At 51.4% G+C, this 27,197-nt stretch overlaps 1 protein-coding gene across 1 annotated transcript; it reads left to right on the top strand.

Moving 5' to 3' along the window:
* Window positions 1–242: 242 nt before the first annotated feature.
* Window positions 243–26,744, top strand: LOC126990585 (monocarboxylate transporter 3-like). The gene is made up of 3 exons (XM_050849222.1): window positions 243–683; window positions 5,319–5,586; window positions 26,023–26,744. The coding sequence occupies exons 1-3, from the start codon at window positions 606–608 to the stop codon at window positions 26,742–26,744; spliced, it is 1,068 nt and encodes a 355-aa protein (XP_050705179.1). The 5' UTR covers window positions 243–605.
* The last annotated feature ends 453 nt before the right edge of the window (window positions 26,745–27,197 follow it).

The following is a 27,197-nucleotide window of genomic DNA, read 5'->3' as shown; positions in this document are numbered from 1 at the left end:
GTCGGAGTTTATGTACGTTTTAGTGTTGCTTCACTTGCTTGAGCTTGAATGTTATCTAGATGGAATGGTTAGGGTGAAATTTGTGAATGTGATCTATAATAAATGGTGTTCACAGTTGGCTTGCTTCTTGCATTCTTTCCCATGCCACTTTTTTGGTTGGAGATGGAATCTAGCTCGGCCTCTTGTGTAGTAATCACGGCGAATCTATCTCTCGATCTGGGAACGGTGACATTAGATACATAGATGTTGTTTTGGGAGAGGAGCATTTTAGTAGGCCATCTTTGGTCTTTCTTCGGTGGTTTTTTGGATGCTCTGTGCCTCTGTGGCATAAGATTGAAGTCTCCTCTAACTTTGTGCAGGGCGAGCGAAAGGTGTCCGTGCAACAAGGACACCCACGGGACAAGAGAGCCAATCACAAGGGACGGGGTCGGAGCGAGGGCGGCCGCTGGCTCGTGGAACGGCGCATTTATCTCGCTCTGAGGAGACTTTAATTTTATGCGTCCCGGACTGACCCCTGGACTTGGCGTCGTGGGGTGGGTGAGGCCATGTGCCCCCTACCGTATGCCCATACTGATTGATTGATTGATTGATTACAGATAAAGAAGATGGAGATGAAGAGAAGGGCCAGACAACCTGACGGAGGTTGGGGGTGGATGGTGATGGTTGGCTGTTTCTTTATCATGGTAAACACACACACACACACACACACACACTATAGGTATAATGTCTCATATTTGCTTCTGGTTATATTGAAACGGTCATATCAGTACAATTAACTCTTGATAAGTAACCACAGTATAGCTGTCCAAAGGCAGCCAGAGTTAAAAACCTCTTTTCAATTCATTGTTGTACCTGTGTTGATGATCATCTATTCATTATATTATCCTTCCTCCTTTACTCCCGGCTTGTTCAGTTTATCAGTTTTTTTTTCTTCCTTTTGTAGGTATTGTGTTTAATTTACTTATCTCTGTCTTCATTCATGTTTTACAAACATTTATCTTCTCTCTCTCTCTCTCTCTCTCTCTCTCTCTCTCTCTCTCTCTCTCTCTCTCTCTCTCTCTCTCTCTCAGAGGTGGTGGTGTCGCCCTTTACGTCAAAAGCTATTTGCAACCCACTGACAGGACACCAAGGGACAGTAACGTTGAACATTTGTGCGTGCGAGTAAATCTTATAAAAAATAATCTAAATATATCCGTCACCTACAGGCCTCCGCGGCAATCACTCGAAGATGATGTTGAAATGTCCTGTGTTTTAAGACAGTCACTTAATAATAGGGACTCATTTATATTAGGCGATTTTAATCTCCTTCATACTGACTGTCGGGTATAGAAGGCAAGTCACATAGTGATCGAATTTTTAGAAGGTAATTATCTAATCCAAATGGTTACTGAACCAACTCGACAAATTAACGTACTAGACCTTGTTATTGCGAACCAAGATAAACTAGTCAGTAATGTTACGGTAGGAGAACATTTCAATTCTTGCGATCATAGATTAGTGCGCGTCGACCTTAGAACTCAAACAACAGTGACTGAAAATAAAGTAATGGTGCCCAATTTCAAAAGAGCATATTTCGTAGAAATCCGACAAAAAACTAACAGAACTACAACTATCAGATGATTGAAACATGGAAACATGGAAACATGGACTAGCAAGCGGCAGAAAGCCTGTTGGCTCATTACTAGGCTGCCTGCGTTCAGTGATTTAATCAATCCGTTTGCCATAGGAGTGGCTTGCAGGGAAGGATTAAAGCACTTGTGTACCTACTCTTGGATACGTTCAGTTCACTCCCGTTGCAGCAAAGTGGCGATCAATGCGTTTCTTGAATGAGTTGATGCTCTCTGCGCTAACCACTTCTGCAGGGAGGCTGTTCCAGTGGCGAACAACCCTATTCGAGAAATAACTCCTGCCTATGTCGGTATGGCATCGCTTTGCTTGAATTGTTTTTCCGTTGTTTCTTGTTCTCAGGTTAGTTTGTAGCGTGAAGAGTTTTGAGTGATCAACGTTGCTGACCTTGTTCAGGTACTTAAAGACTTGTATCATGTCTCCCCGCAGTCGTCTCTTTTCCAACGTGAAGAGGTTGAGTCGCTCGAGTCGCTCTTCATAGGGCTTCGTCCTCAGTGATGGTATCATCTTCACGGCGCGGCGCTGTACTCTCTCAAGTAATTCAATGTCTTTCCTGTAATTTGGAGACCAGAATTGCACGGCGTATTCCAGGTGTGGCCTCACCAGCGAATTATACAAGGATAACATAACTCCCGGTGTCTTGTATTCGAAGTTCCTCGATATGAACCCAAGCATTGTATTGGCTTTCTTACAGGCGGACTTGCAGTGTTTTGTTTGTTTCAAGTCACTGCTGATGGTGACCCCGAGGTCTCTTTCCTCTTGCACTACATGCAGTGGTTCGCCACCCATGTGGTATGTGTGATTGTTGTTTCTGAATCCGATATGCATTACTTTACATTTGGTAGTGTTGAAGGACATCTGCCATTTTTCCGACCACCGAGTGATCAGGTCCAGGTCTCTTTGGATAATTTCGCAGTCTGCCGTCGTGAGGGCCTTCCCACCCACCTTTGTGTCGTCGGCAAATTTTGAAAGATTGGATTTTAATCCAAGCTCTAGGTCGTTGATATAATATGATGAAGAGTATGGGTCCCAGCACTGACCCCTGTGGCACTCCACTTGTGACCGGGAGCCACTCGGAGGCCTGTCCGTTGAGTACAACTCGTTGTTTTCTTCCAGTGAGCCAGTCTTTGATCCACGCTGTCAGGTTGTCGCCTAACCCCGCCGACTTGAGTTTCTTGAGGAGTCTTTCATGTGGCACTTTGTCAAAGGCTTTTTGAAAGTCTAGATATATAACATCACTGGGGATATGATTATACCAGTTTTCATAGATACCTTGGAAGAAGTCCAGTAAATTGGTTAAGCATGAGCGTTTGTTCCTGAAACCGTGCTGAGCATCGGAAATGATGTTGTCTTCAAGGAACCTAACGAGTTTGTCTCTGATGATCTTCTCGAGGATTTTTCCGGCCACTGAGGTCAAGCTGATTGGTCTGTAGTTTAGGGCCACGCTTTTGTCTCCCTTTTTGAAGATCGGTGTTACGTTCGCTTGTTTCCAGTCTTTCGGAACTTTGTTTTGTTGTAGTGACAGATTGTTGATGGCAGTGAGTGGCTTGAGGATTTGCTGCTTGAGTTCCTTGAGCAGCCTGGGTGACAAGTCGTCGGGTCCGGTGGACTTGTTTGTCTCGAGTTTGTCTAGGTACTTTTTCACATCCCGTTCGTCGATTGGGCCAATTTCTAGGGGAGTGATTCCCATCGGTGGGGTAGGGCTCTCGGGTACGGACTGGGTGTTCTCGACCGTGAACACAGACGCGAAGTTTCTGTTTAGGATTTCGACCATTTGTCTGCTGTCCTGTGTTAGTACGTCACTTTCATCTTTTAGGGGATCGATATTGCTTTTTGTCTTCATTTTGGTTCTTATATACGTGAAGAACTTTTTCGGGTTGGACTTGGCTTCGCGCGCAATCTGCTTTTCATAGTCGCGTTTACGCTGGCGTATGAGAGTTCTGCAAGCTCTGAGGCTTTGATGGTACTGTTCGCGAGCCTCGTCAGTGCTGTTGTCCTTTAGCAAGTTGTATTTTCTCTTCTTTAAATTAATCGCCTGTCGAACTTGGGTAGTCATCCATGGTGGGCTTGTGGCATTATTTGTTCTCCTAGTCTTCATGGGAACAGTTGTTCTCTCTACCTCTAGGAGTTTGTTCTTGAAACCGTTCCACGCGCCGTCCACAGGAGTGAGGTTCATGGGTTCCCAAGGTGTCTGGGTTAGCAGCTCACGAGCGAGATTAAAATTGGCTCTTTTGTAGTCTGGAATCCTGGACGTGTTTTCGGTGAGTTCATGGTCTGTTCTGATCTTTAGGCGAATTAGGTGATTGTCGCAACCATCCAGTTTTTCGCCGACTTGACATTCACGTGTGAGATCGGAATCACTCACGAGTACTAGGTCTAGTAAGTTATTTTCCCTTGTCGGTTGGGTAACAATCTGAGTTAGAAAAGTGTCCTCTAACATTTCGAGCAGTCTGTTACCCTCCCGATCTCCAATCATTGTGGTCCAGTCAATGTTGGAACAGTTAAAGTCCCCGATAATGACTGACTGTTTGTTTTGTGTTATGGTGTGAATTTCCTCGTATAACGCTTCGTCGTCCGCTGCTTGTTGTTTTGGAGGTCTATAAACGGTTCCAATCGTTATTTTGTTGCGCTTGCTAGTCTCCAGTTCAATATATACAGAGTCATATTTCTCTGAGTCCTCTTTGGATATTTTCACGGCCGGGTATTTGTTCTTGACGTAACATATAACACCTCCTCCTTTCTTGTGAAGTCTGTTTTTGTAGAAGCTCTCGTATCCCGGAATTGAGAATTCGGTCATTAGGTGGTCAGAGGTGGCCCACGTTTCGGTGATGGCAATCACGTCCGGTCTTTCTACGTCAACGTAGGCAAGTAACTCATCCCTTTTGGGTATTAAGTTCCGCGCGTTGGTGTATAGGACAGAAATGTCCTTCTTGTCTTCAGTGCTTCGAGGCACAGTATTCTGGTGTCTCCGTGTGTTTTCTGCGTAGATGAAGTAGAAACGTAGATGAAGCCTGGCTAAACTTTAAAAATCATTTACTCACTCAGCTAAACACATTTATCCCATCAGGTTGTCTGTGTAAGAGATAACCCTGAGTGAAGGAGGTCAAGGCGACCCCCACGGAGTTCGTGGCTTGAGCAAGTCGATAGATTCTGCGGGGAGGTACTCAGGATGGGAAGGGGACCTGCATGAGGACTTGCCCGAAGGAACCCCCGGACTTGACGATTTTAGGGTGGACGGGGCGATGCGCCTCCCCCCCCCACCCCCACCCCCTTTTGCCCCCATTGATTGATTGATTGATTGATACACTTACTCACTGAATATACAATTGAACATCTCAAACTGATAAAAAAAAATCACTGAATGATGGCAAATAGATTAAGCTCGGACTGACAATGACCATATGGAAAAACCCACCAGTGCCTTGAGGGCAGATCATGAGTGATACGGTACCAAAAAAGTGTGTAGGACATGGTCCGGGCCGGATAATGTGTGCTTTCAGTGGGTAACTTTAGAGGATTGGGAGGTGCTCCGGCCCTAAAAACTGAGATATTGAACATTGGCGGCCACCTTAAAAATAATTTGGGGGCAATATGGTAGACAATTCATAATTTTGGAATAGTTTTTTTTTCACCATAATAGCGTTGCTCTCTTGTTATTTCCGTTTTCTTGTCACCAAGTTTCTCCTTTACAGATGCCTCTCACCATGTTTTCCTTCGGCTACTCCATCCTCTTCTCTGATTTTCTCCTGTCCCGCGGCGCCTCCTCCACCACCATCGCTTGGATCTTCAACCTTCATATCTTTTTATGGAACGCCATCGGGGTGTTCACGGGGCCACTAACTAAGGAATTTGGCTTCAGGCGCGTCAGCTTGGTTGGCTGTGGCCTTGCGACTGTTTCCGCCCTCGCCCTTGTCTTTGTGGACTCCTTGTGGGCCCTGTCCGTGTTCTTCGCTCTCGTAGGTGAGATGTGTGTGTGTGTGTGTGTGTGTGTGTGTGTGTGTGTGTGTGTGTGTGTGTGTGTATTTCACCACGGCCTGATCACGAGTTGGACTCACAATCGCCAGCAAGTACCCTCCTGATTAAAACAAGGCTTATTAGTCGATCTTTGAGTACTGTCAGGACCTCACACACCACACACCCCATCCCCCTTGCTCATGGGGGAACAGTAATCACTCCTAGTTAGCGGAAAAAAATCGGCCTGAGCGGGGCTCGAACCTCTGCCTACCACGCCGCGAAGCCTGGCAGCGCAGCGCCTTAACCGACTTAGCTATCAGAGTGTGTGTGTGTGTGTGTGTGTAAGACACAAGCAAACAGCAGCAAACAAAAATAAAATCCTCTGAGCGCTGATCCTGTAAAGGTAAATAGAATTTTTTGATTGGCCAAAAGAGGGGGTCAATTTCGGGGCCTCATGGAAGAGTTCAAGTCGTAGGCAGGAAAAAAATACAGACGAAGGAAGGGTGTTTCAGATCATACCAACGACAGTGATGAAAGAATGAAGATGCTGGTCAACTCTTGCATAAGGGATTTGAATAATACAGGGATGACCGAGAGCATAAAGTCGTGCGCAGCGTGGCAGCGAAAGGGGTGGCGGCATGCAATTAACAATCTCAGAAGAGCAGTCAGCATGAAAATACCACTTGAAGATTTTTTATTTTATTTTATTTTATTTTATTCATTTAGTTTTTTTTTTTTTTTTTTTTTTTGCGTTTCTGCCTATGGCACTAGTATTTCTTTCTTTCTTTTCTTTTTTTTTTTTTTTTTACGTCGTGGCCTATTTCACCGGTAGGCTTCTTCCCGATGGATCCTGATGGTCGGCCCAAGGCTTCTTCCCGGTGGGGCCTGATGGTCGGCCCAACCCGTTCTGGCGCAGACGAGTGTTGATAGTGGCGCCATCTTGTGTTGGCTCATGCTGCCCCCCGGAACTCATCTTTGAGCCTCTCTTAGGAGAGGTTATCTAGAGCCCAGGTTGATGGGTGGTCTTCAGGCCAGCATGTGTGTAGTCTTAGGTCACTCGGCAGTGACTGGAAAACTTCAGCTGTGCGGCGGCCAGGATTCGAATCCGCGTCCCTCCTGGAGCTCCTGAACGCTGGACCATCACGCTAACCACTCAGCCTGATGATCGGCCCCAGTCCGTTATGGCGCAGGCAAGTGTTTATAGTGGCGCCATCTTGCTTAGCTCATGCTGCCCCCCGAGCACAATCATCTTTGAGCCTCTTTTTTAGAGAGAGAATCCGGGTTGGTAGGTGGTCTACAGGACAGCATGTGGGTAGTTTTAGGCCACTCGGCCGTGACTGAAAAATCCTAACTGTGGCGGCGGGTAGTACTCCAACTCGCGTCCAGGAAACCCGCGTCCTCCTGGACGCGGAGCCGTTACGCTAACCACTCAGCCACCGTCTCCCCAAAGAGAGGCAACAGTGCGGCAGAACTGAAAAAATCAAAGACTATCAGTAAGAGGAGGGGAGCTGGTGAGACGAAGAGCCTAGCTTTGACTGTCCGAAACGGATATATGTTTGCAGCCCCACCCCCTTAACACACACGAATATGCATATTTCATAGTAAATTCATACGAGGACGGACAAGACCCTTGTAGCATTATATGGATAGCATTTGAGAGGAGGAAAAATAAACTGGTCGAGACTATACAGAACGCCTTACCTCAATGAAACTGACTTAGCAAGAAATAAGATATGATGCAGTCCTATGTAAAATATTTTTAAATATTGGTCACTATATGATATCAATGTTCCATGATCCCCCCTACTCATTATTCCGTTGAGTAACAGTTTTACATGTCATTGTATTATATATGTATATTTGTTTCCCTTCCTTCTACCTCAGTCACATTTTCAGATAAGTCATTCATTAAATCCAGGCCGCTGCTTTGCGCCTTTGCGCCCTCGCGCTCAGTCTGCCTCAGTGCCACAGTGCAAGGAGACAGTGGTTCGATGTACAGGATGGTGCTGATGATTACGATGATGATAATGACGTCACTTGGTAGTCCTTGCGAGAAAACAGGATGATAAGGAGAACGAACCATTCAAAAGGGTGACAAGTGCGATAAAAACCCAAGTTAGACTCTCTCTCTCTCTCTCTCTCTCTCTCTCTCTCTCTCTCTCTCTCTCTCTCTCTCTCTCTCTATATCTATTATTATGTATATATTTTTATATATAAATATATATATTTATAAATATATATATATATATATATATATATATATATATATATCCGACAAAAACTAACAGAAATAAGCGAAATAACACTAATAAAAGCCCACCTTTGTTTAATAGCGAAATTAAACACTCAGTCAAGGAGATAAAATTTTCTTACAGGTTAAAGAAAGAATAAAGCACGCCCGAAAACATTAGACATTATAATGATGCTAGGCGACGAGTAAAAAGATTAGTATGTCAGGCAAAGCGTAGATATGAAGAAAATATTGCAGCCAACTGTAAAAATAATCCGAAATCTTTCTTCAGTTACATAAACAACAGAAAGGCGATCAGAAGTGGAATTAGACCTTTAACAAACAGCGACGGTGCACTAGTGACTGACAGCCAACACATTGCAAACCTCTGAAACAATTACTTTTCCTCGGTGTTTAATACTAATAGTCTTCCTCCCACTATCACCAACACCAGTACTAATGTAAATCTCGAGCATGCATTGCCTAATTTTGAAATAACAACCGATGAAGTCCTTAAAGCTCTCCAATCACTTAAAACAAATAAAAGTCCCGGACCCGATAAAGTAATATCCTATACTGCTTAAAGAAACAAAGAGCGAAATACTCTCCTCCCTCACAACCGTATTCAATATGTCCTTGCGACAAGGCATCGTCCCTTCGGATTGGAAAAAGGTTAACGTGACACCAATTTTTAAGGAAAGAGAAAAAAATACCAGGTAATTACAGACCCATTAGTCTAATTTCAGTTGTAGGTAAGCTACTTGAGAGCATTATTAGAGACAAAATTGTGAGTTACCTTGAAAGCCATTAATTTTTTTTTTTTTACAACAAAGGAGGCAGCTCAAGGGCACACAAAAAAGAAAACAATAATAAAAAAAAGCCCGCTAATCGCTGCTCCCATAAAAGAATCAGAAGAGGTGGCCAAAAGCAAGGTAAAATTCGGGAGGAGAGATGTCCTGATACCCTCCTCTTGAAAGTGTTCAAGTCGTAGGCAGGAGGAAATACAGATGAAGGAAGATTGTTCAAGAGTTTACCAGCGTGAGGGATGAAAGAGTGAAGATGCTGGTTAACTCTTGCATAAGGGGTTTGGACAGTATAGGGATGAGCATGAGTAGAAAGTCGTGTGCAGCGGGGCCGCGGGAGGGGGGGAGGCATGCAGTTAGCAAGTTCAGAAGAGCAGTCAGCGTGGAAATATCGATAGAAGATAGAAAGAGAGGCAACATCGCGGCGGAATTTAAGAGGTAGAAGACTATTAGTAGGACGAGGAGAGCTGATGAGACGAAGAGCCTTAGTCTCCACTCTGTCCAGAAGAGCTGTGTGGGTGGAGCCCCCCCACACGTGAGATGCGTACTCCATACGAGGGCGGACAAGGCCCCTGTATATGTATAGCAACTGCGCAGGGGAGAAGAACTGGCGGAGACGATACAGAACGCCCAACCTCGAGGAAGCTGATTTAGCAAGAGAGGAGATATGAAGTTTCCAGTTGAGATTTTGAGTTAAGGATAGACCGAGGATGTTTAGTGTTGAAGAAGGTGACAGATGAGTGTTGTCGAAGAATAGGGGATAGGTGTTTGGAAGATTGTGTCGAGTTGATAGGTGGAGAAATTAAGTTTTTGAGGCACTGAAGGACACAAGGTTCCTTCTGCCCCAATCGGAAATGATAGCAAGGTCTGAGGTTAAGCGTTCTGCAGCCTCCAGTCTGGAGTTGTGTACTTCCTGTTTTGATGGTCTTCTATTGAAAGAAGTTGAATAATGCAGAGTGGAGTCGTCGGCGTACGAGTGGACAAAACTGTTTGTTATGGAAAGAAGATCATTGATGAATAACAGGAAGAGAATGGGTGATAGGACAGAGCCCTGTGGAACATCACTGTTGATAGGTTTAGGGGAAGAGCAATGACCGTCTACCATCGCAGAGATAGAACGGCCGGAAAGGAAATTGGAGATAAAGGAACAGAGAGAAGGATAGAATCCGAAAGAGGGCAGTTTAGAAAGCAAAGACTGGTGCCAGACTCTATCGAAGGCTTTCGATATGTCTAGCGCAACAGAGAAAGTTTCACCGAAACTGCTAAGAGAGGATGACCAAGAGTCAGTTAAGAGAGCAAGAAGATCGCCAGTAGAACGCACCCTGCGGAATCCATACTGGCGATCAGATGGAAGATTAGGAGTGGAAAGGTGCTTTTGAATCTTCCGGTTAAGGATTGATTCAAAAGCTTTAGATAGACATGAAAGTAAAGCTATTGGGTGGTAGTTTGAGGGATTGGAGCGGTCACCCTTCTTAGGCACAGGCTGTACAAAGGCATACTTCCAGCAGGAAGGAAAGATAGATGTTGATAGGCAGAGACGAAAGAGTTTGACCAGGCAGGGTGTCAGCACAGAAGCACAGTTTTTAAGGACAATAGGAGGCACTCCATCAGGTCCATAAGCCTTCTGAGAGTTGAGGCCATTTTTTTTTTTTTTTTTTTTTTTACATTGCAGCCTATTGCGCCGGTAGGCTTCTTCCAGGTGGATCCTGATGGTCGGTCCAAGGCTTCTTTCCGGTAGGTCCTGATGGTCGGCCCAGCCCGTTCTGGCGCAGGCAAGTGTTTATAGTGGCGCCATCTTGCATTGGCTCATGCTGCCCTCCCAGAGCTCATCTTTGATCCTAGAATCTAGAGTCCGGGTTGATAGGTGGTCTTCTGGACAGCATGTGGGTAGTTTTAAGCCACTCGGCGTAGAAAACATCATTAGGAAGAATCTTAATAACAGGCATAAAGGAGTCAGAGGGGGGATGAGTAGGAGAAATATGCCCAGAATCGTCCAAGGTGGAGTTCTTACAGAAAGTTTGAGCGAAGAGTTCAGCCTTAGAGACAGATGAGACGGCAGTGCTGCCGTCAGGGTTAAGGAGAGGAGGGAAAGAGGAAGAAGTGAAATTGGAAGAGATATTTTTGGCTAGATGCCAGAAGTCACGGGAAGAATTAGAAGAAGCAAGGTGTTGACATTTTCTATTTATAAAAGAAGTTTTGGTGAGTCGGAGAATAGATTTGGCACGATTCCGGGCTGAAATGTATAGATCAAAGTTAGTGGAAGTTCGAAGGCTCTGAAACCTTTTGTGAGCTGCCTCTCTATCTTTAATAGCACGAGAACAAGCGTGATTAAACCAAGGCTTTTTAGCATGAGGAGTAGAGAAAGTACGTGGAATGTATGCCTCCATTCCAGCGACAATCACCTCTGTGATGCGCAGAGCACACACAGAGGGGTCTCTCTCCTGGAAGCAGTAATCATTCCACTGGAAATCGGAAAAGTACATCCTCAGGTCGTCCCACTGAGCTGAAGCAAAATGCCAGAAGCATCGCCTCCTCGGTGGGTCCAGAGGATGTATAGGAGCGATAGGACGGGATACAGAAATAAGGTTATGATCGGAGGAACCCAACGGAGAGAACAGTTTGACAGAGTAAGCAGAAGGATTAGAGGTAAGGAAGAGGTCTAGAATGTTGGGCCTGTCTCCAAGACGATCAGGAATACGAGTAGGGTGCTGAACCAACGGCTCTAGGTCGTTGAGGGGAGCAAAGTTGTAGGCTTGTTCACCAGGCTGGTCAGTGAAAGAGGATGAAAGCCAAAGCTGGTGGTGAACATTGAAATCTCCCAAGATGGAGATTTCAGCGAACGGAGAGTGGGTCAAGATGCGCTCCACTTTAGAGTTCAAATAGTCTAAGAGTTTTACATGTTAGTAGAGTTAGGTGAGAGATAAACAGCACAGATGTATTTAGTAATAGAATGACAATGAAGTCTTAGCCAGATGGTGGAAAATTCAGAAGAGTCAAGGTCGTGGGCACGAGAGCAAGTGATGTCGTTGCGCACGTAGGCGCAACATCCAGCTTTGGATTGAAATTTAGGATAGAGATAGTAGGAGGGAACAGAGTAGAGGTTGCTGTCAGTAGCCTCAGAAACCTGTGTTTCGGTGAGGAAGAGAAGGTGAGGTTTAGAGGAGGAGAGATGGTGTTCCAGAGAATGAAAATTAGAACGGAGACCGCAAATGTTGCAGAAATTGATAAGGAGGAGGTTCGAGGAGTTATCAGGACACCTCTCAAGTCGGCAGCCAGAAGGGAGTCCTCCTGGGGGAATTTATGGTCCCCATTAATTGGGGATTCACAACATGGCTTCCGTAACAAAAGATCCTGCCTATCAAACCTATTGACCTTTTATAACGACCTCTTCTCAGTTTATGACGTAACCAATCATTGGACGTAGTCTATCTTGATTTCCAGAAACCGTTTGATAAAGTCCCACAACATAAATTACTTTATAAATTAAAGCAAATAGGTATTGACGGTCAAGTAAACCAATGGATCGCGAATTGGTTGAGCAACAGACAACAAAGAGTGGTGATTGACGGATTTAACTCAGAGTGGGCACCGGTCACTAGTGGCGTCCCTCAGGGCTCGGTTCTTGGCCCAGTGCTCTTCATTATTTACATCAATGATGTGGATGTTGGACTCAATAATCGCATTAGTAAATTTGCAGACGACACAAAGATTGGTAACTCGGTTCTCACTAACGAAAACAGGCAAAGCCTCCAATAGGATTTGCACAAAATTTCAGCTTGGTCGGATAGATGGGAGATGCCCTTTAACGTAGACAAGTGCCAGGTCTTTCAAGTTGGAACAAGAAATAAGATGTTCGATTACGAAATGGGCGACGATAAACTCACAAGCGTTCAATGCGTTAAGGACTTGGGGGTCAAAATCGCGTCAAACCTCAAATTCTCACATCAATGCATCGATGCAGCAAATAAAGCGAACAGAATGTTGGGCTTCATTAAAAGAAACTTTTTATTCAAGAATAAAGATGTAATACTTCCGCTCCACAATAGTTTAGTCAGACCCCACTTGGAATATGCGGAACAGTATTGGTCTCCCCACCATGCAAAGGACACTGCTAAATTAGAAGATGTTCAGCGTCGGGCAACGAAAATGATCCCTTCCTTGCGCAACAAATCTTACGAAGAAAGGCTTTCCACCCTTAACATGTTCTCTCTTGAGAAACGTCGCCTCCGAGGAAAACTGATCGAATGTTTTAAAATACTTAATGGTTTCACGAATGTAGACAGAACAAAATTGTTTATGATCGATGACACTTTGCGAACGAGGAACAATGGCATAAAACTCAAATGTAGACAAGTAAATTCAGACTGCACCAAATTTTTCTTCACCAACGTTGTAGCGCGAGAATGGAATAAGCTCCCACCTTCAGTGGTCCAATGTAACACGATTGACTCCTTTAAAAACAAGCTCGACCGTCACTTCCTTGAACTTAATATTAACTAGAGTAGAAATGCAACGTTTTGGAGCCATCTGATTAATGTAGAATCACTTAGGTTTAAGGACAGGCTACCTAGTCTGGACCATGGGGTCTGCGTGGTCTGATTTTCTTTGTAAATCTTTGTAAATCTCTCTCTCTCTCTCTCTCTCTCTCTCTCTCTCTCTCTCTCTCTCTCTCTCTCTCTCTCTCTCTCTCTCTCTCTCTTTTGTGGCACTGATGTGTATGTCAGCTAATTTACAAAACTATCCGAAATTTTAGCAAAATTTGAATATTATCACGAAATTTATCAAGAAATACCTATGTGAAATACTCTACCGTAGAATTTAATTCACTTATCAATTATCAGACCCCTTTTCTTCCGAGGCCGGGGCTGCATGGGAGGGGGCTAGATCGGTAGTGGAGGCGTGGTGGTTGATAACTTGATATCCTCGTCGCCCTGCCTGGATTGCACCAAGGCCTCCTCTGGGGGGGGCTGGGGGATTGAGGGGCGGGGGCTGCCTGACCCATGCTGGCTTGGTGGGAAGCGGGGCGAGGATGACGCGGTGTTGCCGCGCCTGGCTACGACCTCGTGGCGCCTGACCTCGTTGCCGCTGTTGCTGGGAGCCACATGGCGCGGCCTGATGTTGCCGCTGCTCCTGCTGCTGCCGTGCCCCTGGCTGCTTGCGCCCCGTCCGCTGGCGAGGCACAGGCATCCTGCGGAGCCTCTCAGGGCACTGCGGGTTCCAAGCATGGTGCTTTTTTCCCACAGTTTGGGCACTTGGCGGTGGTGGGCTCCTTGGCCTTGTGGCGCCTAATGCAGTCTTCCGTTGGGTGGGGCTGGCTGCACACCCCACACCTGACGGTGTGCACACATCTTGCCTGGAGGTGCTTAAAGCGCTAGCACTTATAGCACCTCACAGGCTCACCCTGGTAGTGCCGCAGGGTGTATGCTCCCCATCAGCCCAGGTCCAGCACGGCCGGGGGCGGCCCCTGGTGGACAAGGAGCACCTGTCTGGTGGGCTGTTTGTCCCTCCTGGCTCGGAGCCGCGTGGCGGACAGCACGTCGGGGTGCGTCTCAACCGCCTCGAGGGGAAGGTCGACAGGATAGCGCTCCAGAACCACTTTGTGCCTCCTCACGCTGGGGTCGAGGAGGAGCACCCTGTTCCCCTCCTCGGCGAGGCGTCGGAGGAGAGCCGGCGATGCCTCATTTTTGGGTGTGAGGACATACTCTCCTTTGAGGTTGGACCTCACCTCCATCTTGAGCGACGGGTGCTCCTTCTCCAGGGCCGTGATGGCCCTGTAGGCGCTATCTTCATCACCCAGGCTGCCCAACTTGAACCTAGGCCTCGGTGAATGCTCGTCACTGGCTCGGGCGGCACGACCCTTCCTGCCCACCAGTGTCCATTCCTGGTGCTGCTGGGCGTCGTCCTGCCGGTCCTCGTCAATCACAAGGGGCGCACTTTCACTGTCGTCACTCGCGTCATCGTCACTAGGAGCTTCTTCGTCGTGGGAGAGCTCCCGGTCTGGGCTGCCGGGGGCCTTCTTGAGGGACGAGTGCTCTGCTGGGGGCGCCAGGGGAGAGTTGAAACGCATCCGCTTCGCTGATATCGTCGCGGGTGTGGCTGCAGGTGCCGACCCTGCCGCTGCCGGCGGCTGGAGAAACGACGTCATGGTACGGTGGGGAGAGGTCCCCATTGGCGTGGTAGGGACAAGGCACGGCGGGGAGGGAGGCCCACGTGGCCTGGGGCACGGGACGGGGGGAAGTGAAAGGGGAAGGAGTCACTGTGGAGTGGTGGGGTGGGAAAAAAGCAGTGGGGGGAGGAGGGAGACACGTGGCCTGGGCCTAGAACGGCGGAAAGGGGAAGGGGTCACGGTGATGTGGTTGGGTAAGGCACTGCTGGAGGAGGGAGACGCGTGGCCTGGGCTAAGGACGGCGGGAAGGGGGAGGGGTCACTGTGGGGTGGTGGGGACACAACACTGCGGGAGGAGGGACCCACGTGGCCTGGGTCAAGGACGGCGGCGAGAGGGCACACGTGGTGGGGACGGCGGGTGGGTAGGGACGCCCCACCCTTAACACAAGGGACCGACGCGCCGTTGATGAACGAGGTGTTGAGCGGGGGAGGCGAGGAGGTCAGGGACCTCCACACCCAGGGCGCCTGGATGCGCCGCCGGGCTGAAGCCTGTCTTGACCAAGCCCGTGGAGCGGAGCGGGATCGTACGTCCACTCACTCCAGGGTCGAGCGCGGGACTGATCATCTTGGGAAGGTTGTTGTTTAAGATTTACCCCTAGTATCACTAGGGGAACGGGCCCTTGTCCGAAGACAAGACCCTCATGTTATGAGGGAAAAGATTGCTCCCTCCCTGCACGGGGGAGCACGGGCCTGAGCCAAAGACGGCCCGTAGCAGAATGCCGACAGACCGACTCTATCGGCGATCGAAATTAGCCGACCAAGTCGGTCTGTCGACGAGGACTGGCGTGTCTCTGATGGGAAGGTTGTTTTGTTGTTAGAGATTTACCCCTAGTATCACTAGGGGAACGAGCCCTTGTCCGAAGAGAGTAAAAATGCTCCCTCCCTGCGCGGGGGAGCACGGGCTTAGCCTAATAGCGGCCCGTAGCAGGATGCCGACAGACCGACTCTATCGGCGATCGAAATCTAGCCGACCGAGTCGGTCTGTCGACGAGGACTGGCGTGTCTCTGATGGGATTTTTTTTTTGTTTTGTTTTGTTGAGGTTTGTTGTGCAGCTATACAACATTTATGATGCCCGTAATTTGCATCCATTACATGCACATACTTGGATACATAATTTACAAGGGACAATATGTTATAGTTGGACAAAGTGGACATCAGCCCTCCGCTGTCGGGGGTGTTCGGTGGCGGTGCAGGCTAGCAGCGTGGTGTCGTGGCGGCGCTGTTAGCGCGCCTCATGCCTTGGGGAGGTGGGGGTGCTCGCATTAGTTCACCTCGTCTGGCCACCCGTCGCCCGGCTGTGCGGGGTGCGGGCGTTGGTCAGCGTGGGGGAGGTGCCGCCCGTAGCACATCGAGGAGGACTTGTGTCGGGGTGTGTCGGACCGTGAGGGCGGCTTCACACCGCCTCAGGGGCCGGCCGTCTCCTGCAGGGTGGGTGGGGGTCGCTGGCGCTGGTCTGAGGCGCGCGGTGGCTGGGCAGGACAGGGGGTAGTGCACCTAGGGGCGGCGGGCGCGTCCTTCGCAGTGTTCGCATATCCGCCCATCGAAGCCGTCGTACAGCTCCTCCCTGGTGCAGTAGCCCAGTCTGAGGCGCTGTAGCAACGCGTCGTCTGCCCTGCGCTGCTGGTAGGCGGCGTCCAGTTTGGTGTAGGCGGTGGCTGCAGCATAACAGGCCGCCTGCTTCATTGTCCCCTCCAGTTCTCGGAGCTGCTGGTGGGCGTGGTGGGCTACTGCGTGTTTGCCCTGTGTTTTGGCCTGTTGCAGGCTTGGCCGCACAGGCTTGGTGACGGTGGGGCCTTGGGCTGCCCTCTTGGCGGCCTCGTCGGCGGCGTCGTTCCCTCTGACTCCCACGTGGCTGGGGATCCAGTTGAGCCGCACCCGCCTGCATTGCGCTGCAAGGCTTTGCATGATGCCCAGGATGGCGGTGATGAGGCCCACGTTGTCCTTGGGGTGGCCTTGTAGCGTCCCCGGGAGTCTGTGTGGAGCACGACGGTGGCCTCTTGGCGGTGCTGTGCGTGCTCGAGGGCGTGCAGGATTGCCACTAGCTTTGTTTGGAGGGTGGAGCAGTGGTCTGATGTCCTCCACGCCCGCTGCCCGTCCTCCCGCTGTCGGGGTCGACAGGGTCGACAGTGTAGTACACCGCAGCGCCCTGCTCAGTGACCTGCGCCATGGCTATCAAGGCGTGCTGACGCAGCTCCGCGGTAGTGCACTGCGCCTTGCTGGCGGGCAGCTGTGTGGCAGTGAACACTGGGGCAGAGGGCTCCCAGGGGGCAGAAGGACTGTAGGTGGGGTGCGTGCGGTCCGGCTCTCGCCACAGCCAGTTACCCGCGTGCCGGCTGGTGTTGGCAGCAATAGTGGTGCCGATTAGCCACCTGTTGTTGTGGAGGCACTCGACGCCCTGTGCCATAGCTAACCGGAGTCTTTCCGGCGCCACGCCATGATGCAGTCCACCCTGCAGGTGAAGGGCACCAGTCGGGTCTCGTTCTGCATCACGCAGGCGCTGGTCCACCTCGGTGCTCCCAACATGGTCCTCGTGGCGTTGTTTTGCACCACCTCCAGGCGCCGCTGCTGGTGCCGGGACAGGCCTACGAGGACAAGTGAGCTGTAATCCACCAGGGAGCGCACCGCCCGCAGGTAGTACAGTCGGAGAACGGAGAAAGTGGCGCCCGCCCACGGCCGCGTCATGGCCCTCATGACGTTGAGCCGAGCCAGCGTCCTTTCCCTCAGGTAGATGACCTGCTGTGTGAAGGACAGCTGCTGGTCTACCCACACCCCGAGGTACTGGTAGGAGGACGTCCAGGCCAGCCCGACTCCCTGGACGCGCAGCTGTGCGGCAGGCGTGGTGTCCCTGATGGCCATGGCCCGCGACTTCCCAGAGGAGATCTTGAGCCCTAGCTCCTCGCACTTGTCGGTGATGAGGTCAAGTGCCTCCTGCGCCCTGGCGTGCATGTTGCCCCTCCCGGTGACGACGAGGGCGAGGTCGTCGGCGTAGCTCAGAAGAGTGGTGCCCTCCCGAAAGGGCAGCGCCACCAGCTGCTCCATCAGGAGGTTGAACAAGCACGGGCTGAGTATGCCGCCCTGGGGGGTCCCGTTCTCGAAGCCCCTGTAGGAGGATTTCAAGCCCTGAAACTTGACCCTGGCCCGCCGTTGTTGGAGGTAGTCCTAGAGCCAGGCGAGTAGGCGTCCTCGGATCCCCTTTCTCACGAGGGCGGCGAGGATGGCGTGTGGGCTGGCTAGCTCGAAGGCTTTCTCGAGGTCGAGGAAGACCGTGATGGTGGGTCGGTTGTTGGCGTGGGCCAGCAGGGTGATGAGGCTGTCTGCTGTGCTCTTGCCCTTAGTGAAGCCAAACACGTTGGGATGAGGGCTTCCCATGCGCCACTGGAGGCGAGACAGCACCATCCTTTCGGCGGTTTTCCCTGTGCAGCTCAGGAGGGAGATGGGCCGGAAGCTGTTTGGCTCCCTGGGCTTGGGTATGGGCTGAATGTCAGCGTCCTTCCAGGCGGGCGGCAGGCGGCCCGCCAGCCACGAGGCGTTGAGCAAGGTCAGCAGCGCGGCGTCTCCGGCGGGCCCGGCGTGTGCCAGCATGGAGTAAGTCACGCCGTCCGCTCCCGCGGCCGTGTCTCTCCCTCTCATCGCTCTGGCCAGTTCCTGTGGCGTGAAGGGTTGATCCGTCACGTCAGCCACGTCACGCGCCTGCCTGACCTCCGCGTCGCGCTGCGGCCGTAGACGCTGCTGGAGTTGGTGGGTGTGGGGGGGGGGAGCTGGTTGCTGGAGCCCCTCGTGGTGAAGGTGTCGACCAACCTTTCTGCCTCCTGGCGTGGGTGAGGATGGGCGGCTGGGCGGGGCTGCGCCGCACCTGAGGCCCTTCTGAGGCTTCTCCACAGCTGGCCCAGGGAAGTGTGATGGTTAAAGGTGGCGCACCATTCCAGCCATTTTGCGTCTTTGGCCTTTAGGGACACCTGTCGCGCACGCGCCACCACGTCCTGCAGGAGCCTCTGGTTGGTGGCGTTAGGGCGCTTCCTGTACAGCTTCCTGTGCACGTTGACGCGGTGGTTGTGTTCCCGCACCTCCTCACTGTAGAACCACCAGTCGGGGCGTCAGCGGCGGCTCGAGGTGCTCCTGGGGATGGCCGCGTCTGCTGCGCTCTCTATGGCCGCCGTCAGGTCCCTCTCCTGCTAGTGTAGGTCTGCGGGCGGCTCGTAGGTGGACCACCATTCGTCGAGTGTGGCCTGAAACTTGCTCCAGTCGGCCCTCCTGACGTTCCACCGCGGGGGCGGGAGAGGAGGAATGGGTGGCGCCACGGCAAGGGTGGTGATGGTGCCGTAGTGGTCGCTGGTGAGTGTGGGGTGCACCTGCCAGGTGGCGCCGGGCAACAGGTCACTCGACACCAGGGTGAGGTCAAGCCGCCACCCGCGGATGTGGGTGGCCTCGCCGGTGTTGAGGAGGTGGATGTGAGGGACGTCCTCGAGGAGGACTGCCAGGTGTCGGCCTGTCGTGTTGGTGGGCGACACGGAGTGCAGCGTGGGGTGGTGGGCGTTGAAGTCTCCTGCTACGAGGAGGCTTGAGGAGAGGGGGGTAAAGAGCTCCCTGCTTCCATCACGTGTCGCTGGCTCCTGTATAGGTTGTAGACAGTGAGCGAGAGGGCCCCAGCTGGAGCTGTAACGCCAGGACCTCCACGCCGTCCCCTGCAGTGCACCGGGTCGGCAATCCGGCGATGCGGTATGGAGCTCCGCACTAGTGTTGCGCAGCCGCGCCCGCCTTCCTGGGCGGCCGGGAGCGCGTGGTAGGTGTATCCTGCCATGCGCCACTCAAAGCCGGCCGGCGCGAGGGTCTCTTGTAGGAGGACTATGTCGAGCTCTTCCTCGAAGACAGCCTGCAACACTTTGTGCTTCTTGGGTCGAAGGCCCTGCACGTTCCACTGGAGCACCTTCAGCCCGGGCGCCGCAGCTTGGGTCGTGGGGGGTTCGGCTTCAATGTGCTCCTCCATCTTGGTTCTGCACATCCGCTGGGTGGGGGGAGAGCTGTGTGGCCTCCCTCGGTGTTGGTGGTAGATGGGGAAGCTGGCTGTCACCCCCCGCGATGGCTGTGGTCACCTCGTCGCGGAGCAGGGCGTCCAGCTCCTCCTCGGTGGAGGGGTTGCTCCCCGGGCGGGCCAGCATCATCTTCACCACCTGCACCACACGCTCGAGGACGGTGTTGATTATGGCGCGGGTCTCCTCGCTGAGGCCCGTGCTGTCCCCTGAGGGTGCACGGCCATTCGAGTGTTGTGGCGGGGCAGTGGGTTGCGCTGCGGGCGGGGTGATGGGTTGCTGCGCTGCGGGCGGGGCGGTGGGTTGGGGGTCCCTGTGGTGTGCTCGCTGTCGTTGGCGGCGCCTGCCATTCCCTCTCCTCTGTGGTAGAGGCTGTTGGGAGTAGGGAAGGTGTGGCGGGGGATTAGCGGGATTAGCAGGGCTGGTGGTGGGGTTTCCTCCCCTCACTGCCGGCTGCTCGCCCTCCCTTAATCTGGCCTGACCTGAGGTGGCCTCTCCAGGTGCTGGGTCCCTGAGGTCCCTGGGGGGTGGTCGGGTGACCCACGCCGGCCGGGTTGGCAGTGGCGCGGGAACAAACCGGTGGTTGCCATGGCGACGTGGGTGCCCGCGTGGTTCCTGTTGCAGCTGCTGGGGTCCTCTTGCCTACGTCCTCCTGCGTCTCTCGGGGCACTGAGCGTGGTGCTTTTTGCTGCAGTTTGGGTACCTGGCGGTGGTGGCCTCTTTGGCCTTGTGGCGCCCGATGCATTCCTCCGTCGGGTGGGCCTGGCTGCACACGCCACACCTGACGGGGTACTTGCATGTTGCCTTGACGTGGCCGAAGCGGTGGCACTTGTAGCACCTCACAGGCTCTCCTTGGTCGGGGCGCAGGAAGTAGCGGCCCCAGCTGCCCAGGTCCAGCTTGGGCGGCGGTGGTCCCTCGTACACCAGTAGCACCTGCCTGGTGGGGATATTAACCCTGCCCGCCCGTAGCCTCTTGGCGGAGACCACATGGGGGTGGGCCTCTATCGCCTCGAGGGGGAGGCTGACGGGGTAGCGCTCTAATACAACCCTGTGCCTCCTCTCGCTCGGGTCGAGGAGGATCACCCTGTCGCCCTCCTCAGCGAGGCGGCGCAGGAGTGCCGCTGACTCGTCGTCCTTGGGGGTGAGAATGTACTCGCCGGCTAGCGTTGGCCTCACCTCTATCTTGAGGCTGGGGTGCTCGTCCTTGAGTGCAGTCACAGCCTGGTAAGCACTGGCTGCATCTCGCAGGTTTCCCAGCTTAAATTTTGGTCGGGCGCCACGCCGGTTCCTGGACTCCGTGATCCAGCCTCCGTCGTTCCCGTTGTCGTCCTCTCGCTGGTCCTCGCTCTTGACGCTCTCGTCGATGACGAGTCTACCTGGGACTCTACCACTCTCGTCATCATCAATAGGAGCCTCTTCGTCGAGAGAGAGCTCCCGGTCTGGGCTGCCGGGGGCCTTCCTGGGGGTCGAGTACCCTGCTGAGGGCGCCTGGGGGGAGTCGAACCGCATCCTCTTCGTCATGGTACGGTGGGCATGGTTCCCCTTGGCGTGGTAGGAACAAGGCACGGCGGGGTGGGAGGCCCACGTGGCCTGGGGCACAGGACGGCGGGAGGTGGAGAGGGGAAGGAAGGGGTCACTGTGGGGTGGTGGTAGAGCACTGCGGGAGGAGGGAGACACGTGGCCTGGGCCTCGGATGGCGGGAAGGGGAAGGGGAAGGGGTCACTGAGGCGTCACTGCGGGAGGAGGGAGACGCGTGGCCTGGGCCTCGGACGGCGGGAAGAGGAAGGGGGCACGGTGGCGTGGTGAGGACACAACACTGCAGGAGGAGGGAGACGCGTGGCCTGGGCCTCGGACGGCCGGAAGAGGAAGGGGTCACGGTGGCGTGGTGGGGACACAACACTGCGGGAGGAGGGAGACCCACGTAGCCTAGGCCAAGGACGGCGGGGAGAGGGCACACGTGGTGAGGGCGATGGGTGGGTAGGGACGCCCCACCCTTAACACAAGGGACCGACGCGCCGTAGCTGAACGAGGTGTTGGGCGGGGGAAGTCGAGGAGGCCGGGGGCCGCCACACCCAGGGCGCTTCGATGCGCCGCCGGGCTGAACCTGTTGACCAAGCCCGTGGAGCGGAGCGGGAACCTGCGTCCGCTCTCTCCGGGGTCGCCCGCGGAACTGTGAAGATGGGAAGGGGGGGGGGGGAAGATTGCTTTTGCCAAAGGTGGCCCGTAGCAGGGAGCCGACAGACCGACTCTATCGGCGATCGAAATGTAGCTGACCAAGTCGGTCTGTCGACGAGGACTGGCGTGTCTCTGATGGGAAGGGGGAGGGGGGAAGATTGCTCCCTCTTGCACGGGGAAAGGGGGGGGGCGAAGATTGCTCCCTCTTGCACGAGGGAGCACGGGCCTTTGCCAAAGGCGGCCCGTAGCAGGGAGCCGACAGACCGACTCTATCGGCGATCGAAATCTAGCCGACCAAGTCGGTCTGTCGACGAGGACTGGCGTGTCTCTGACGGGGAAGGTGGTGGTGGTGAAGGATTTACCCCCTGAAAAGGGGGAACGGGCCTTTGTCGGTGCGACGGCCCGTCGCAGGGGGGAACCCGCCGCTGGCGTGCGGCGGGTGTGGGGAAGCCTCCGCCGCCGCCACAGCCACGAGTAAGAGCCTGCGAGCAGCGACGGAGGCACGGGCTCTCTGGGCAGGCGCCCAGCAGACACCCGTAGCTGACACGTGCGAGCAGCCGACCGGTCAACTTGACCACGGAGGGGTGGCCCTAAGCGAGGATGACCCCACGGGTCCACCTCGCCTCCGTAGAAGGGCCACCCGGCTGCTCGCCCGAGGAGTGCTGGCGTTCCACTGACGACGGGGAAGGTTTATTGTGGAGACTATATATGTTCAGGGAATGGTGGATGAATTTGTTCAACGGTTGATATGTAGTAATATTTACAAGAGTGACTTTTCGGTGTTGCAGATTGAGCATATTAATTGTTATTATAATAGGAAAGATTATGTACATACATCTACGATGCAGTGACCCATAGCGATAGTGAAGAGATGTTTTGAAATGTGTTATGAAGTAAGGAAATGGAATAGTCTGTGTTGAGAGTGAGAAGAAAAAGAGAGCGTGGTGAGTTAGCTGACAGACTTAAGGAATTTAAGGTGAAGAAAACGGGAGTATTTTACAACAAGAGTACGTTAGGGAGAGGGGGGAAAGATCTTTGAGAAACTTTGAGCAGGTAAGGAGGGACTGTCTGGATAGAGAAAGTTGGAAGCTCTTCAGCCGTGGCCATCCCCTGGTGGGAGCTCCTAGGAGCAGGCGTCGATGAAATGATGATGATGAAGAAAACGGGATAATTTAGAGGGTCACTACACCCTTTAATGTAGATAAGTGCCAGGTTCTTCAAGTTGGATCGAAAAATATGAAGTTCAGTGTGTCAAGGACATGGGTGTCAAAATCGAGTCAAACCTCAGTTTCTCGCAGCAATGCACTGACGCAGTAAATAAAGGGAGCAGAATGCTGGGCTTCATTAACAGTAACTTTTTATTTATTTATTATTATTATTATTACTTTTATTTTTTACATCGAAGCCTGTAGCACCGGTAGGCTATCTTGAGGGGCCTGGTGGTTGGCCCTGTGCCCGTCTTGGTGCAGGCAATTGTTTATAGTGGCGCCATATTTTCTTGGCTCCTGCTGCCCCCCGGAGCACATTCTTGAATGACCTGGACGGTTCTCCTACAGTCCGAGTTGATTGGTGGTCTTCAGGACAGCATGTGGGTAGTCTTAGCCCACTCAGCGGTGACTGAAAAATCCCAGGTGGTAGCGGCAGATTCGAACCCGCGTCGATCGTCCAGGGCGCGGTGAACACGGGCCTGCACGCTAACCACTCGGCCACAGCCTCCCCATAAAGATGTCATATTTCCACTGTACAATAATTTAATCCTACCTCACTTGGAATGTGCGGCACAGTTTTGGTCTAACCACCCTGCGAAGGACGTTGCTAAATTTAGTGTCCAATGTAGGGCTACAAAGATGAGCTCTTTCTTTGGCAACGAATCGTGCGACTAAAGGCTCTCAACTCTTCACAGGTTCCCTCTTGAGAAAAATTGCCTTCAAGGTAAATTGATCGAATGTTTCAAAATACGCAATGGCTTTACGAATGTGGATAAATCGAAATTGTTTATAATCGATGACACGTTTTCAACGAGAAATAATGGCCCAAAACTTAAAGGTATACAACTGTGTTCAGACTGCAGCAAATTTTTCTTCACCAATGAATAAGAATGGAATAAGCTCCCACCTTCACTGGTTCAGTGCAACACGAGTGACTCGTTTAAACATAAGCTCGACCGACACGTCCTTGAATTTATATTTACTAAAGTGGAAATGCAGTCTTTGTGGCATTTGCTTAAGCCTCAAATACACTGCCGAATTTTGGTTCACGAATGTGCGCGAATATGCAAGTCATTCTGTGTCGTGGACAAGTTCGGCATCTTTCTTGCCTGTTCTTGGCCGTTCGGGGACATGTCTGCGTCCACCGCGCGACTTTTGACAGTTAGTCACGACCGCCACGAAAGTTTCATGTTGCATGAAAAATTCGCGGCCGTTCGCCGAATGTGCACGAATGCAAAATGGACGCCGAATTGTCGCCGAAATGTCGCCGACATGTCCCGGACAATTCGGCGTCCAATTCGCGGTGTTCGGCGAATTGTCGCCGAATTTTGACCGTTGAAATTTTTATTTTGTTGGCGAATTTCTCGCTGACATGTCGCCGACTATTCGGGGACATGTCGCCGAATGGCCAAGACTATTCGGGGACATGTTCCCGAATATTCGGCGAACATTCGGCGAATTAATCACGACACGGCAATCGGGTCGCGGTGGGAGGTGTACACGGGGGTCTCTCTCTTTTTATACAGGGCTTACAGAAGATTGTGCTAAAGTTGAAGGTTTTAAGCTTAATCTATCTATACCTATAGCTACATATCTCTCTCTCTCTATATATATATATATATATATATATATATATATATATATATATATATATATATATATATATATATATATATATATATATATATATATAAAATAGTAAACAAGAAAATATGATAAACAAGAAGAATCATGAATTTATAGCATAGGTATGATACTAACATTTTCATTTATTTCATAATTTATTTACTATTTATTACTTTATTTATTTCTTAATATCATTATTCTGCCATTATTTAACCTTTGTTTATTTTTTTTGTTTTTTAAATTTATTTCTTCTTTCAGTTACTGGTTTGTTTACTGATATTACATAAACATTCATTCATTCTAAAATATTTGTAGGAGGGCAAAACAAAAACAAGTCACATTAATGCACTTTATTACACATACTATCATACATATTACCACACATCACACACGGTATTTACTCGCCCACAATTCTGTCCTGCCAGGCCACTGCTCCCCGGGTGTTTTAGTAGTCCATGAGGTAGGCGCGGATATTCTTGGGGTCTACCATAGCCCTTGGGTTCCGCAAAGTGTCGAGTGGGACGAGTTGATCGCCCCCTCGCCATTCCCCTGGAACAAGTTGCGAGAGACGAGGTGGGCTCTTCAGCTGCCGGTGAAGAAGTGTCTTGCACCCCGGATTCCCGTGCTTTTATATGCCACATGGGTATCAGATGATTAGCTGTCAGAAATCTTGGCACTGTCGGAGAATGGTCCCCGACATGTCGCCGACACTTCGGGGACATACGAAGACAATTCGGAGACTTGTCGCCAATTATTCCGCGACAAAAAGAAAACGTTAAAATTTCAGATTTTGAACTCGGCGACATGGACGCCGAATAGTCGGCGACATGTCTCCGAATTGTCCCCGAATTGTCTTGAGAATTCGCCGACATGTCGCCGAATGGTCACGAACTGTAATAATCTTGGTCATGTCGGCGAACCGGTCGCTGAAATTTTTCACGAACTGATTCGGCGACAAGTTCGTGGCCAAAAATCGGCAGTGTATTGGGGGCTGTAATTTCACTTTGGTTTAAGGGCAGACCACCTGACCTGGACCGGAAGGTCCGTTTGGTCTGTATATCTATATGTTTATGTAAATCTAGTTTGTTCATTTAGTTTTACTATCATCTGGAAACCCATTTAAAACTGAACATTATAGGTATATGAAAGTGTAAGCGTTTTTCTTTTTTTCTTCTTTGTACTCTTTTTTTTATGTCATCTATTGCAGGGATGTTCGGGGGTCTCGGATTCAAGCCATGTTACCTTCTCCACCCAATCTACTTTGACCGCAAGAGAGGGCTAGCCAATATATTCCTGATGGCCGGTGTGTGCAGTGCACAGTTCATTGGTCCTCCGCTAATCCGTCACTTCCTGGTCGAGTATGGTCGCAAAGGGGCCACATTACTCCTCTGCGGTATAGTCCTACAGTGTATAGTGGGCGCCGCCTTGTTCCAGCCTGTCGAGTGGCATATAAAGGTTGATGCGGAGCAGGTTAACGACGAAGATGAGGGACAAGATAAGGAAAAGGTGCATGAAGGTGATTCAGGTGCTGCGGTGACGGATGAGATGAGGGCGAAGGAAGTTGGGAGACGCAAGATGCCGGGCGTGAGCCTGTCCAGACGACCCAGTGAGGTATCAATGCTCTCCTTAGCGGAGTCTGATATCGACCTATCTAGCATGCCTCCTAGGAGTCGCCGAATGTCCTATGACCTTGAAACTACCACAGGTAACAAGAACCTCTGCAAAAACATCAACGGCTCCTTTAGGAGCGTGCGAGGGCTGTTGCAGGTGTTTGGGAATGTGTTGAAATCGGTGATATTCGACATGAAGATCCTCAGGTCCCCTCGAGCCCTCATCATTGTGGTGGGCGGTATGCTCTCCATCAACGCCTATGTAAACTTCCTCATGACGGTGCCCTTCGCAATCCAGGGCGCCGGTCACTGCCTCTGACGCTGCCTGGTGTATGTCCCAGCGGCGGTGACCAACCCAGCAGCGCGTCTCATCGTCTCAGTCCTCTCCGACCAGCCGTGGTTCAACATCCGCATCGCATACGGCCGGCGCTGCCATCATTAGCCTCAGCAGCGCAGGTACGATACGCGTCCATTGGGCCTCTTACTGGTAATTCTTTCTTGATGAATGCTCTCTCTCTCTCATGTATCGCTATGGGTTGGTAACTACATCTGGTGAGTTTTATTTTTAGCAAAGAGCGCTTTATGCAGATTCTAGTTACTACAAAGCAGAGAAGAATCACAACTTAAAGAAAAGGGGGAGTCACTATATGTTTATCGATTTTTCTTTTTCACTTCTGAAATTGTTTGAATAGTAAAGTAAAAATCGATGAAAGAGAAACGCGCGGTGGACCATCTTCGTTGCCAAAGGAGTAACGTTTCCTTACTTGCAAGT

The sequence above is a fragment of the Eriocheir sinensis genome, unplaced genomic scaffold (assembly GCF_024679095.1).
Source record: "Eriocheir sinensis breed Jianghai 21 unplaced genomic scaffold, ASM2467909v1 Scaffold179, whole genome shotgun sequence".
Taxonomy (NCBI): Eukaryota; Metazoa; Arthropoda; class Malacostraca; order Decapoda; family Varunidae; genus Eriocheir; species Eriocheir sinensis.
This window is presented reverse-complemented; position numbering and strand designations above follow the sequence as displayed.